Here is a 15,818-nt window from a genome sequence, read left to right on the forward strand (position 1 = left end):
CCTATATCCTGCACCCAGTTTCCCCCAATGCTTACATCTTACATAACAATAGCATGATATCAATACTGGGAAACTAACATTGGTAAAATAGGTGTGGGTGTCACTTTATCACATGTGTGGATCTGTATAATCAAATACAGAACTACAATCAAATACAGATCTATTCGATCACCGTAAGATCTCCCTCTTGCTACTCTTTACAGTCCGAGTTTGCTTTTAAGGAAGGTAACAGTAAATAGAGAGTGAATTAAAAGCCGTGTCTGGGAGCGCTTCCAGGGAAGTGGGTGTGGAGAAAGTATGTGGAAGAAGACCTAACTGTCGCTAAGCCAGAATCTCCAGTGCGTCATGGAATCTTGGTTGCGGACCTCCCTCCTTTGCTGGTCGCTCCTGTGAGAGGCCAAACTCTTAAGTGGGAAGAGATCTGAATTTCCTGCTACATTGTCCCCAGATCTCCTGCACAATCTTCCTTATCTCCTGCCCTGCATCTCCGCCACCCTGGCCTAGTCACTCACTCTCTGGCCTCCTATTCACTAAGAGACAAGTTGCACTCAATCCTCAAGTCCCTTAGTTAGGGACATCGACTTACCTAGTCTAACAAATACCACCACCTACCGTACAGTAACCAGACCCCACAATTACCTGCAAATGGAAGTATTCCTGAGACTCTGCCCTCTTTCACCGGGTCTTATCCTCATGGCCTCACAGAAGTCACCCCAGGTTTGCATCTCAAGCTCCAGACAACTTCCTGTGAGAAAGCTCCAAGTGTAGGTCATTGGGACCCCAGAACTATCCCAAACTCAATCCCACACTCTAACAAAAAGCTTCCCCCACCGTGCTCTCTGTTGTTGTGACTAGAATCATTACCCACTCGGTAATTTAATAACTTTAAAAAATAAGTAATTTAATTTTAATAAAGAAGAGTTTAGAAGGCTCAGTAACTCAATTCCCGTGTCCCTCACCTCCAGTAACCAGTAGATTGGGCTTTTGAGCACCTTTTTGCAGTTCCTTAGTTTTCTCTCCATTTCCCTCAGATCCTGATTATTTCTCACACGGACCACTAAAATAATGATTCAACCCCTCCTTCACAGTGGCACAGCACTCTTCCCTTCAAATCTCAGAACGGAGCACATCACTCCCCTACAACCCCTGGGATAGCTCATCGCTTTTAACGTGAAACTCTTTTGGGCATTTAAAGGCCTCCATTCCCCAGATAACAGTGTGTGCTCTACAGCTAACCTGCCTTTGCTTCTGCTGCACTTTACCAGCCCGGAAGGCCCCGATCGCTTTTACCTGTTTAATAAAATCCTATGCATCCTTCAAGGCCACTCTCAAACCCATCTTCTTGGTTGAGCCTTCTTTGATCTCCCAGATGGAATGAACCCTTCTTGGCATTCCCATGGAACTTCATCCTAACAATTATTTAAGTCTGCCTAGAAATATGGTTCATGCACATTTTTAACATTGTGGCCACCTTAATCATTTTTGATATTGCAAAATACTGAAGACAATAAGTTTGAGTTAAACTAGGGTTTGCGTTCCAACTCCTTAACTGACTGTGTGATGTTGCACGAATTAGCCTCTCAGCCTAATTTCTTCATCAGTAAAATGGGGAAATAATGTTTGTCCAATAGGGTTGCTATAAGAATTAAACAGTATAATGTGGACAAAATGCCAAGCACAATGTCTTCTTACTCACAGTCATTACCTCACTTCTCTGCTCTGTATACCTGACATCTAAGGCAAGGCTTTACGAACAGCAGGCTGTTAAAATGTTTCTTGAATAAAACTGATAATACTGATGGGAGAAAAGTGTATCAAAAGAGTCCAAGGGATTACAGCTAGAGCCACAAACTGGCCAAAAACTGAGATGAGATCAGGAAGAAAATATTTTCAAAGAGATAAAAAAAAAAGGGGGGGAAGGATGAGCCTTAAGAAGTAAACTGATAAACAAGGATTCCTGTCGGGATAGGAGGGCTGTGTGTGTGTGTGTGTGTGTGTGTGTGTGTGTGTGTGTGTGTGTGTGTGTGTGTGTGTGTGTGTGTGTGTGTGTGTGTGTGTGTGTGTGTCCTAGTGAACACCAATAGTAATAACACAATCAACCTCACCTTAGAGGCATTTGTTCAAATTGTGCTCATATTTTCAAATGTTCTCCCATCTTTCTATCTTGTCAAAAATGCTGACCACTGGGGACACTCCCACTCTTTATTTATCCATTTCAGATTATTTGCAACAGAGCAAGTGCTTTCACAAATGCTTTTCTCAATCACTAGTATAATTAGTTGACAGGCTTCGCTTTCCTCCCTCCAGCAACGCAGGGTCCTGATCTAGCGCTCGCTCTACTGCGCCATCTAGTGGAGTTGGTATGAAGAATTACGGGATAGGGCTTCCCTGGTGGCGCAGTGGTTGAGAGTCCGCCTGCCGATGTGGGGGACGCGGGTTCGTGCCCCGGTCCGGGAAGATCCCACATGGCGCAGAGCGGCTGGGCCCGTGCGCCATGGCCGCTGAGCCTGCGCGTCCGGAGCCTGTGCTGTGCAACGGGAGAGGCCACAACAGTGAGAGGCCCACATATCGCAAAAAAAAAAAAAAAAAAAAAAAAAAAAAATTACGGGATAGCTGAGATACGGGAAGTGTACTCCAATGTTAGGATAAAATACCTTTTTGCTGTAAAAATTTCCCCAACATACCAGACTAAATATCAGTGAGCTTACAAAACAGGGTTGGAAATGCCTAAAAACATGTGTGATAGGAGTCAGACCTGCTAGCTACCATGAAGTCTTGTTTATTTCCCTCTATAAAATAAAATCAGTATCCCAAGCACCAAATAGGAGAAAAGACATAGAAGAACCAAGAGTTTAATTTCCCTCACACATCTGAAAGAACATTACTGCTTATATCATCTTATGGAGAAGTAAAATTATGTGATGAATTTTTTTAACAGCAGAGTTACTGTATGGTAATATCATAGATGAAAACCATATCATAGATGAGCATGGTAAAATAAACTATTTTTATTTTACAGGTAATTAATAGTGGAAAATTAGGGAGAAATTAATTTGTTTGAAGCAGCTATTCCTTTAAATAAACAAGAACATTTAGGAGAAACTGCTTGCCTATAACATCCATTTTAAGGCAAGCAATCAGTATGTGTAGACCTGGGTCTGCAAGATGATGGAATCATCTCTACATAGTCATTCACCAGGGATATCCCCTTTGGAAAAACTAAAACCAAAGTGAAGGGCATGGATCTGAAGAAATGTAAAGGTCATTGTAAAAAATGACCCGAATGTCACATAAGAAAAGAGAAGCTTGGAGATAAAGTTATATAATTTTGATTCCTTTACAGTATCCATATGATACTCAGAAGCCTCAGATGACCGCTGCCCTGGCTGACACCTTGATTGCAGCCTCGTAAGAGACTCTGAGCCAGAGCCACCCAGCTAAGCTACTCCTGGATTTCTGATCCACGGACCTGTGACCTAACGAACAATGTTGTACTCCTTTAATCTTCGGGTAATTTGTTACACAGCAATAGATAACTAACAGTCGGAATCACTTAATTTGCCATTACTAGAATCCAGAAGTGTCTATATTCATTTAATCATGTGTTAGCTATTGTCTCCCCTGCACAGATGAGAAACCGAAGCATGGCAGGCATTGAATTAGCTATCTAAAAGCCACTCAGTCTGTTTTTCCCCTTATATTTCTCTAGCACTGGGGCTCAAAAGCCAAAACACTTACCTTCCCAGATTTCTTTGCATTTAGTAGTGGCCATCTGACAGTACTGACTAATGATATGTAAAAGTGTGCTGGGAAAGGACTTCCCTTGCTAAACAAAGGACAAAACCTTAGGAAGAAGCTTTTGTCCTATTTTCCTGCCTGGAAAACAAGGTTAGCAGTCATCTTGCTTTCATCCTCATAGTAGCCATGAGGTTGAATGATATACTCTAACAATGTAGGAAAGAAAAACAGGAAACCTAGAACCATAATGATTTCCTTGTGCAGATGCCCCTTTCTGGTCTGCCTACCTTCAAATTTCCTTTTACTTGAAACTAATAAACCCCTTCCTTCTTCAAGCCATTGCTTAGCCAGGTTTTTGTTGTTTGAAAAAGGGCATATTCCTAACTATACGGAGATAAAGAGAGGTAATTCAAACCCAGCTCTGTTGACTTTATGCCCTAGACTCAGATGGTAACATACCAACTGAATAAGAATAAAAACCAATTGGAAGTAGATTTTGATGCATACATGACCAGGTGTCCTGCAGACACAGATAAGTCCTGGACACTCTAGGGAGAGTTAGAAAATTGTGTTCTATGCCTCTACTTCATTGTCAATTTTCTACTTTCTCACCTCCAGAAGCTATACCTTGGCTTCTACCGCTACCATTTCATCAAAACTATGCTCATCAAGGATATCACTTAGTCCAAAATACAATGAATTCTTTTGTGGCTTATATGTCACTTAACCTCTCCACAGCACTTAATGTTTACTGGTTTCTCTCTCTTAAAATACCCTTCCTTCTAGGATTTTTTTTTTTTTTTCTTTTCTCCTATCGGCCTCTCTTCTCCTTTTCAGTCTGGTCCTAATCATCATGTAGAAGATAATCCATTCTTTACCTGTATACTAAAAACCACACTGTATTGATTTTTTATAAGCCTTTTTACCTCTCTGTAAAAAATATATATACATAAGTGTATGATGTACATTTTACTTCTTAACTCTTTTTTATGGTTTCTACTATGTACGACCAATGCAGCCATTGCCTTAAAATGTACCATGTAAATATAAACAGATATCAGAAAAAAACCCTGTTGATCTCAGGGGCCCTATAAAGTCATAGAACCTTTCTAATTGCTTCCATTTAGATGTTATGGCTTCTAACCCTACTGGGCTCTCAGTATGACTTCTGTGGTACCTCTCTTTATTTCTAGCCTATTCTCTCCTACCATATGTCTAAACATTTAACTCAAGCTCCCACATATACTAGGCCTGTTCCACTATCAACTCTTACCTGCTTCTCTGCACTAATAAGAGGTAATCAGATATGAATCCTCTTTGCTCTAGACTTTTTTCCTTTCTCTTGTCCCTTTTTCTTCCCCTCAAGCTTTTATTTGTGCTCTTGACTCTACTTCTCTAGCCTGCTCTTGGGCTCGGCTGCATCAATTTTGGTATTGCTCCATTTTACATTGATTTAACTCACACAAAGGCAGCTATACATAAGGTCCCATTATGCCTTTTCATTGTGTTGCATCAGTTGAAGTTAGCTTCACTCCACTGCTAGTTGATTACTGTACACTAGGATGGTAGGTAATAGCTCTTCCATAGTTAATGTGCCTCATTACCAAGGGAGCTTGAAGTGCCATGAACAGAGAAGTGATCACGTTGCCATTCAGCTCATCCCTGATGAACTAAGCAATGCTTGATATCAACCAGCCAGATCATAACGTTAAAGGAAAGAACTACGTGCTGTGAATGGGACTGAGACAGTCACAAGTCTTCTGCTCTCCCACTAACCATCAAGTGTCAGGCATAACCACCAGTGAATGCACCTTGTCTTTGTGTTTTGATTCTAGTGGTTAAAACCATGTTGTTTTGTTTTGTTGTCGTTGTTGTTCAACATGACCTCAAATGCAAGCCAACAAGAGGAACCTGAGAGTTAGCAGTTACAATCCTGGAGATGTTACAGAAACCCTTGGGCCACACCTCCTCTAATACTGCTGTTACCTCCAAGCCTTCGGTGCTTTCAGTCAGCATCTTTTCTAAGTCACAGAAATCAATATCAAATTACATAAAACAGAAAAAAAGGTTTGTGAACACAAGTGGATTCCTAGTTGATAACTGGCTGGTGAGCTACAGGATGGAGGGGTAGGGGCAAGGATTGTCGATTCAAACAAGATACAGATCAATCAAAATAAACATTATCATAAAAGCCTTCAGATTTCTTAAGTTTAGCTGGGGATTCTCAGAAAGCAGAAAGGACCACAGCAGTGTTCTTCAGATCTGCACATCCATTTCCTTCTCTAAAAACCCATTTCCTCTCCCTTCACCCATTTCCTGATTCTAAAAGAACACTTAGCAAAGGCTTTGCATTAGTTATGAGACAAAGACAGAAGAATCAGGAACTAGCTCTGTAAGTAAGTGGTTAAAGGAAAACCAAACCCTTTATATTAACTCCACCTTACAGCAACTATGATGTTACGCTTTGATCTTTTCATCTATGCTCACTTACACATATTATTGTCAACATCTTTGAAAAAAAAGAAAAACATGTAAGAATTAAACATTTTAAGGACCTTTCACAAACCAAATGACAGTAGGTTTTTATTAACATATCTTACAATGTTGATTATTCCTAGTTTCGTAATTTCTGCTTGCTTATAAAGATTGATTTAGCTTCTACAGTAATGTACTGTATTTAAATGATCATTCATACAAGGTATCACACCAGTACATTTTTTTGAATAATATACACACATCACTCTAACTTGGACCTGTTATTTTTAAAAGTGGGTTTATAAATGGGACTTATAAAAGTTATGGGGAAAAAATTAAAGTTCTAGTTTAGCAGCATGCATGTATGTAATTCAAGTACAATTTTCAACCAAGTGCTTTTTAAAATTTTACTGGTGACTAATTCACCAATATCAAAATAAACACTATCAAATACCCAAATTTTAATGTTAAGGCTAATATTTTCACTTCACATCCGTATGCACAACCATAAAACATTCCATTTTAAATATGTAGTAACCAAAGTCTGAGTACATTATACCATGTATATATAGCATCAGAGTTTCAAACTGTATAATTATTCAAGTTCATGAATCCTGTAACAGTATTTACTAGAGATGTAAATTAGCATTTTGTTCTTCAACCACACCTGAAGAACAAAAGTATCTGGTCTGGTATCCATAATGACGGATGCAAAAAATAAGACAGGCTGAACTTATGATACAGTATTTTAAAAAGTAGCAATGTGTTGGAAAGAACAGCTGTTTAATTCAACAGAATCATTCTAGTCTTTCAGAAAGTTAACTTAATATTTTGGAAATGTATATAAAAATAGCAAGCTACTTCCATATTGTATTTTCATTGTAGAGCTATAGGTAATTTTTTGACTTTTTGAACATATTTGAATATTTACTCTTCTGTTTGAATGCAAGGCCATCACTTAATGTCCGCTTTTATATCCTGTAATATCATGTCATCATTCAATAATTTTTAGAACACAGATCTGACTTTATTTTTATAGTTTATCATTAGATGTTTTTTAGTTTATTTTTACATGTAAAAATGTAATTTTATATAACAAGCCATGGAAGTCCAAAGTACCAGGAATTGCTTGATAGCACTATATATTAAATAATCATCAAATTATTGAATCATTTGGAAGAAAAATTTTGGTAGCAATATATCACATGCTTTTCTGTCATCTTCCCTCTGTAAGTACAGAGTGGGTTTTAGCTCAATCATTTTCATTCTTACTAACTTAAAAACCCTACAAACATAAATTGCTTTTCACAGCAGCTTCTAACAAGAATGCAGATGTACAGCTCATTCATGAGGATCATCACCACTGAGCCCTTTTCCTTCCCTTTTAGGAAACCGAGCAGAAATAGCAGTGATAACACTGCACAGATACAATACAGATGAACCTCTTGAGCTGATAAGGAAAGTTCCAGAACTATGCTTCATTTGTGGGGAAGTCAGAGCATTTTTCCAATCCAATCATTTAAACAAAAAAACTTGGTTGGTAATAAAAGGTGGGCATGCAGAGAATCAAAATCTGCCATGTATATGTTCTTAAAACTTCTGATTTTATAATAAAATCTGTTTGTTACTACCTCTAGTGATTCATCCAAATGAAATGGCAAATTTTGATTTTTAGGGACTCCCCCAACCACACATGTCCCCCAAAATGTACTGTATTATATTAACAGCAGCTATCTACTTATTTTACAACTATTTCAATTATTTACCTGGGGAGAATATTTATGAAATTCCTGAGAATGAATTAAGTTTCAGCAAAGCCTTAAACTTTTAACAGATTCCTCACAATAAGAAAAAAATGTAAAGTTCTACTATTAGACCAAATTTTACTATACAGTATTTCACATAAATCATGTTTTACATTTTTTTCTAATTACATACAGCAAAAATCTCAAATCAACACAAGAATGGCAGAGGGAAAGGATGCATTACGTTTAGCAGATGCAAATTAAAATACACAGATATAAAGAAGCAGTAAAACTTTAAATAAATCACACCCACTCTAAATATCAATGAATAGCAGATATGCACTGTTGGGAGAATCATTTTTAAATGATTTTGTCAACAAGTTGTGCTTCTTATTAATTGTGGACTTAAACAAAAAAAGGACCACTAAAGAATGGTTTAACTTCTTACTTGTTATGTTCTCCATATACTTAAAAAAAAATTATTATACCATTAATGTGATTACCAAGCACCTAATTTTGGAAAGGCTTTATAATGTATGTTTTCTTTCTTTCCCTCAGCAAAAGCGTTAATCCCCCAAATTAAGTTAAAGCTTATTGTTGATAAATTCTTAATGAAAATGATATAATGCAATGCTAAGGTGGTGAGTCACAGCCCATTGTAATGTGGACCCCATCTTTTATTGATGTGATCAAAAGTATGAGAAATCCACTGTTGTTCAAGAACTTTGTATCTTTCTTTACAAATGTAGAGAGGCTTGCCTCGCCTAGAATAAAAAGGGAAAAAAAAGTATTAAAAGTAATATAATACAATGAAGATTTCACACACATTTTTAAAAATAGATTCTTTATGGCAAAAATCTAACATAGTAATTTGGTTTATTTCATATTTCTTTAACATGATGATGGGGAAAATATCCCCCAAAATAGAAATAGTTCTAAATTAATGACTGCCAGAAATAAAAAAAATAATTATTATTATAATTACAAAGTCAGGAATGGTAAATTATTCTTACTGGCCAAACTTCAATAAAACATGTGGATATATCCATGCACATCTAACCTAAGATCTCGGTCTTCCTCTCCATGAGCATCCAAATACACAGAACCCCAGAGACAGAAGCGGTGCCCTCGAATGATGATAATCACTGATGCATTGATCAAAAGGAAAATCCCTGTTCCAGCACCACAGTTCTGAGAATGCTAAAAAATTAAAAATATATGACTGAACTTCATAATCAAATGGACTTCATAAGAAAATCAAGAATGCCTTGTCTTCTAAATAACACAGAAATATTTAAATGTTTTAAAATCAGATTTCACCTAAGTTAAATTTATTAACTCATTCTTAATACTTTATTAACAATACATGAGGAGGAATTTGGATAAGGATTACCTCGGAAATCAATTAAGAGCTAACCTAAACCTAATTCAGAGGCTAGTGTCTACAACAGCATATATGACTGCTGTTTCACAGCACAACATCTGAACATATATACCATTAAAGGGCAGCGGGATTAGGGATTAGGGATTAGGGAGAGGAACTGAAGCTGCATTTAGGAAAAGTTTTACCCACTTAAATAAAACCCCAGGTGTTTTTTTGTTGTTGTCATTGTTTTTGTTTTTACCCTTCTACTGGATAGACCTAGAGTCTGTCATACGGAGTGAAGTAAGTCAGAAAGAAAAAGACAAATACCGTATGCTAACACATATATATGGAATTTAAGAAAAAAAAATGTCATGAAGAACCTAGGGGTAAGACAGGAATAAAGACGCAGACCTACTGGAGAACGGACTTGAGGATATGGGGAGGGGGAAGGGTGAGCTGTGACAGGGCGAGAGAGAGTCATGGACATGTACACACTAACAAACGTAAAATAGATAGCTAGTGGGAAGCAGACGCATGGCACAGGGATATCGGCGCGGTGCTTTGTGACCACCTAGAGGGGTGGGATAGGGAGTGTGGGAGGGAGGGAGACGCAAGAGAGAAGAGATATGGGAACACATGTATATGTATAACTGATTCACTTTGTTATCAAGCAGAAACTAACACACCATTGTAAAGCAATTATACCCCAATAAAGATGTTAAAAATAAATAAAACAACAACAACGAAAACAAGATCCTTATATGTATTGTGTATTTAATTCAAAGAGTAGTTAAATTTGAAGAGCTGGCTTGACCATATATACCACATTTCCATGTGATTTACTCTTGCTTACCAATACACATTCACAGTAACTTTGTTGCTTGCAGCAAAGTCCTTTCAGGCATACAAAAGTACCACAAACAAGGCAAACGGCAGGATCTTTAGGAACCTTGGTGCAGACACTACAGGTTTTTCTGTGGTAGTACTGGAAGATGGTGTTATAATTTTCAGGCAACTGTAGTAGGTGTGGCAATTTCCATCTTGACTCTTGGATAAGCAAGGCCTAAAACATTATTCAAAAATATTCATTAGTCCTATGTATTTAAGTCACTAACACAAAATATTTATTTTTTAAAAGGCCTTTTTTTTTTAAAGAAAAGAAAATCTGTCTCCAAGAATGTGGCTTATTTTCTTTATTAACACTCTTCCCATTTCCATTTTACAAATGACTAAAATAGTACTTCAACAATTATGATTCTCTATTTTAATGTAATTTTCAATTAAAACATGATGTGAGTTTTTAGACTAAGCACCTAAAACATTGAAATTTGTTATTACTTTAAAAGAAAAATATTAAATATAACTAAGCATGCATGGAAAATATACGTAGATGTACTTGTTTTTAAATATTCTTAATACATAATTTTAAACAGTTATACACATTTTTCAAAACCAAGTTTTTGACCTTTCTTAGATAAACAAACAATTCATTGGCTTTTTCTTTAGGGAAGATCATGGTTATAATTCATATTTCTATTTCAATACTTTATAATCTTTCATTCCTAGAAGATGAAAAATCTTACACCTCAAGCTGTTAAGATCTTTTGTATCCATAAGTGCTGGGGCTACAACTCTTTTCATAAATTTTCTCAGTAAGTGTGAAAAAAAGAAAAACAAATTAGTTAAATTTCCCTACAGGGTATTTTGTTCATTTTTTGCAGTTATATAAAAATACTGGAAATAGCATTAATTTTTTTTCTAGATGCTACTTCATTAACACTTAAATCAGATAAAATGTAGTATGAATCTATTATCTTAAGAAACAGTATGGAGGCTGGCAATTCACGTGGTGATCATCTCACATTACTTATAGCCATAATCCATCTAAATCAGTCTAATAACTAAGTATCCAGCTTGGTGTTTATCAATATGTTCATGGATAAAGCAGCCATGGAAGCAAGGATAAGGACAATATATGGGCTCACAATATGCTGTTTGCCAATACTCAGTGCCCAACTCCAGACTCCAAAGACTGCATATTCTTTAACGGGTTCATTATATATGGAACCCTTCCATCAGTGGAAGGAACAGCAATTCGTCCTCATTGAACTTGATACTTATCCAGATTAGGTTGTAAATTACCCAGTAGCACACACCACATGGTCTCTAATCAAAGAATTTTCTTCATAAAGAAAGATGTAACACAATAGGTGGATGTCTATGGAATTAACTGATCTTAACATACAGTCAATCATCTGAAAAAAATCACTGGTCTTTTAAATGCTGAACTACTTTGCTGATGAATTTTTAGATGGTACCAACTAGAGGGAAACACCTATTGAATGAGGTATATGCTCCTACAGAATGAGGTATACGACCTAAAAAAGCAACTAGTACATAAGGGTGATTGACTGTTCTCTTACAGATGGAGTGCACAGGTTTGGGAACCAGAGGGTGGCATCTCTCATAATTAGACCTAAAAATTCGGTCTTTAATTTCTGTTTCCCTGCTATTCTGGATTCTTCTGTGGTTTCAGTACTGTTGTAAGGAGGCTGTGTGCTATCTGCCAACAAGGAACATAATAATGGTTCCACTGAATTAAAAACTAAATGTCATCTGACCACTCTAGCTTCCCTAATACCACTCGGAAAAGAAAGGGAATGGCTTACAGTATTGTCTGGAGGGAGTGACCTCATCAAATAAAATAGAAATACCTCCCGTATCAGTATGTTTGAAACTCAGAGATACACCCCACCCCCACCCCTAGCGCGTTCAGGCTTGAAAGGTAAACATTTCACACAAAACTAGTACAGTCTTATATAAGCATGACAGGACAAATCACTGAGCTCAGACCTCTCAGAATAAAGTTTGGATCACATCTTTGTTCAAATAAATCCAACCAGTTGAGGTGCTGGTCAAAGAAGGTGAAAGAAGAAAGTCATATATTTGACTGTATATTAGCTACAGTTTTATGACTAATTTAAAATTTTCTTGCTTGTTGTGGCATATATTTTTGCAATATTTTTCATTCTCTTTTCCTTTCTCCTACTACTGAATTCAGGGTGAGTAGGTGCTAATTAAAAATTTCCAGGCCGTTGGGGTGTAAGAACAATAAATCACAGAAGGAATGGACATCTCCCAGAGCCTCTGGATTCAGGGAAGCTTGATGATATAACTATAGGATGTGACTTCAGGTTAGGTATTTGGGAAATGGTGGCTGCATCTGTGGTTGTAAAGGGAACAGTTACATCATTTTAAACAGGGGAAGAAATGAAACTCTGTGAATGAGAAGAAGGATGTCTATGTGCTGGGGAGGTAAGATGTGAAGGTAGCGGGCCACCAGTGTTCGTTTTTTCCAATTTGTCTGGCAACCTCATCTGCCTTCCTACATTGACAGCATTATGACTTATTTTGGAAAATAACCTCTTTTCCTGCTCCATACAGATCTGATGCGGTTGCCCCATCACAAGATCCTGCCCCATCACAGGGGTATACATATGATGCAAATTAGGCCAGTCAGATTCTCTCTCCCAGGAATCTGAATTTGGAGCATATATATAGGGAAGGAAAGTAGCTGAGATGGAGTCATCTAGCAGTAGCGCTTCAGAGAAAACAGACCAGAGGTTTGCAACCAAACTGTTTGCAATCAAAGAATCTTAGCTGTTACAAGAAAGGAGAAGCAGTAATTCAGACTATCTTTCAAGGGAAGCTGTTGCACTATTCAGCTCCAATCACTGTTTATATTTATCTAAGTCTCTCTGTTCAAATTTAAAGTTGCTGGTTAAAAAGAAATCTGGTTGACAAATGGACAGAGTTGAGGTTAGAGACAGAACAGAGTGAAGGGACAAGTGTAGGGATGCAGGTCAGATAGGGGTGAATTCAAATAACATAAAAATTCTGCATAAGCATAAATAAATAAGTATCTACTGTTCTGACTCTAAAACAAATAGTTATCACTCAATTTTACAAAAAGATGAAATATATTTAAATGGTAAATTCTTATTTTCTATCAATATTCACAACAATAATCATTCATCTAAAAAGGTAGGCTTATTCTTATACTATCAAGTGATTTCGTTTTTATCTATTGCTTATCCCATGGCACATATGAAGACAAAATAATTTTAAGTATGCTCATCACTTTTTCTTCTGTCCTGGTTCTACAATAATACCCAACTCTTACTCCAAGACATTCCTCATAGGTTTTCAGACATCAAAATATAACTTCAGATTATAGCTATAATTGTGAATAAAGCAATTACTAGATAGGAAAATATTTTTATACATAGTACACAAGGTTCAATTAACTTCTTCAATTTTCCTTTCCTTTTAAAAAAAGTATAAAATGAGATAATATCTCTTTAAGGATTTCAATTGAAAATGAACAAAAGCAGAGACATTTATTATTTATGCTTACCTTGCCTTTGTTATTCACTTCAATGTTTTAAGAATTAAGTCTAGTGACAACCTCCATCTGAAATACTAATTTTTCTATTGTTCCTTTGACATTAAATTAAAATTCTCGTTTTTCCTGAAATCGGTTCCCCTTTCATCAGTTCTATTTCTCCCAATGACATTAATCCACCATTTAATTGTTTCACAAATATTTATTAGGTGACTAGTCTATATTAGGCACTTTCCAGGAACTAGGGATTCAAGAATAAACAAGAAACAATTTTTGCCTTGTGGAGTCCCCATTCAGACACATTAAACAAACAAAAGTGATAAACATGGCAACTATTAGAAACAGTGGCAAAAGTACTATCATACATAATAGAGGGAGATGGACTCTCAGATAAAGCTTTATAGAAGAGGTAACATTTATCTTAGCAAAGCCTTCATGGGTGATTAACAGGAAAACAGTAGGAAGATTGCTTTAAATAAAAGTAACAGCAATAAGCAATAGCACAGATGTTTTAAAAATGCATAGCACACTTAAGAAATATTCTTTCGTGGTTTAAGCAAGGTGGTGGCTGGGAAGTGGTATGAAATGAAGTTAGAAAGGCAAGCAAGATGGTGAATGCCATGTAAAGATTCCTGTCTTTCTCCATAGCCAATGGGACATCCATCATCAGTGGTTTTTAAGCAGGAGCAGGTTCCTATCGGAACTATGTATACTAGTTACTACTCTTCTGATGACTTGAGTTCAAGATTTTAAAGTCATGTACACTTGGTCACCAAGGACTATATATTTTTCTCAAATGTGTCTTGCATTGGTTACATTCTGTCTAATTTCTGCTGGCTAACAAAACAATAATCCAGATTTTCTTCACCACTAAATAATCTCTGGTTTCCCTTTCTCCATAACATCAATTTTACTTACTAAAAAAGCCACAAAAATTACCTCCCTAAAAACACTACTTTCATCATATTATTCCATTTCTCAAAAAACTGTAATTCTATATAGAAGAAAGTCTGAGCACCAAACCATGGCACTAAGAGCCACCCATCACTGCCTGCACTCCACCTTTCCAATTCCCTCATCCCCAACACAACACCTTTACCCATCGAGCTGGCAGCATAGAGTCAGCAAATTTTATAGTTAAAGACATGATGTTTTAGATGTGCAAGTCCAAATCTTTAATTTTTATGTGACAGTCCTCTTTCCAATAAGCTTACAAGTTCCTTGTCTGTCTTAAAATTCCTTTGTACCTTCCAAAATTCCTTTGTACCTTCCAAATAGTGCTATGACTATTTAAGGTAGTCAATAAAAACCCGATGACCTAAAACAAACTAAAAGTAACATACTATACCTTAGTTTTGTTAACTGAAACATTTCTGCTTTTACACTCATAAATAAATATAAGTAAACCATTTTTTCAAAATAATTAGTTTAATAAATACTGCCAAGACTAGATTACCTGAAATGTTAAATTCTTCATTATTCTCTTACCTATTAGCATGTCACCACTATAGCAAGTGAGTATTACTCTTTTTACATACCTTTCCTTGTTCAGCATGTCTTTCAGTAAATGAATTTATCTCAAAACACCACTGAGATATAATATCAAATGCTGGAACTGGCCAATCCAGACAGGAGGCACTGATGAATGGATGTTCTGTTTGGTAAAATGTTGGCAGAAGTCCCAGGCAGCTGGAAAGAACTGAAAACTCTTCTTCTTCCTTTTAGATATGAAATAGAAAATTCTCAAGACATTTCATCATGAACATTTCCCATTATAGATATTTAAAGTGTCATTCTCATCAATTACTTCTGGATAGTAAGAAAACTTTCTTAACTGAGTCAACTAAATAAAGTGAAGGGAGTAAGAGGAGCAAAGAAGAGAGAAAAGGTTCTGAGCTGTTATATCCTATATTCCCAGAATGTTTCTCTTTGAAATTTAACTTCCAAGTGCCATAGGATCTGCTTCATTTATACATTTATTTTAAAAATAGTGTTTTCACATATCTGATGAATATAGCCTATAGCACCTAGCTACTCTATGAAAGCAAATGTTAATTTGGGGCAAAGGGAAAGTGACTTTTGGTTAAAA

The 15,818-nt window shown here is 36.5% G+C and overlaps 1 protein-coding gene across 7 annotated transcripts in view; it reads right to left on the reverse strand.

Annotated features, from left to right (window-relative positions):
- Positions 1-6,290: 6,290 nt before the first annotated feature.
- The window catches only part of UBR3 (ubiquitin protein ligase E3 component n-recognin 3), a 227,135-nt gene continuing 217,607 nt past the window's right edge, over positions 6,291-15,818 (reverse strand). For 6 of the 7 annotated variants that reach the window (XM_027128679.1, XM_027128641.1, XM_027128646.1 and 3 more), the window contains 4 exons: positions 15,268-15,447; positions 10,178-10,387; positions 9,019-9,158; positions 6,291-8,722 (listed from right to left, as the gene is read on the reverse strand). In XM_027128679.1, the coding sequence (XP_026984480.1) occupies positions 8,605-8,722; positions 9,019-9,158; positions 10,178-10,387; positions 15,268-15,447 (648 nt within the window). In that variant the 3' untranslated portion in view covers positions 6,291-8,604. The remainder of the gene's footprint in view (positions 8,723-9,018; positions 9,159-10,177; positions 10,388-15,267; positions 15,448-15,818) is intronic. The other variant, XM_027128660.1, reaches the window with a different exon arrangement.

This window comes from Aethalodelphis obliquidens, unplaced genomic scaffold, assembly GCF_003676395.1.
Source record: "Aethalodelphis obliquidens isolate GAN/ISIS:26980383/991018 unplaced genomic scaffold, ASM367639v1 scaffold2, whole genome shotgun sequence".
In the NCBI taxonomy this organism is placed as follows: domain Eukaryota; kingdom Metazoa; phylum Chordata; class Mammalia; order Artiodactyla; family Delphinidae; genus Aethalodelphis; species Aethalodelphis obliquidens.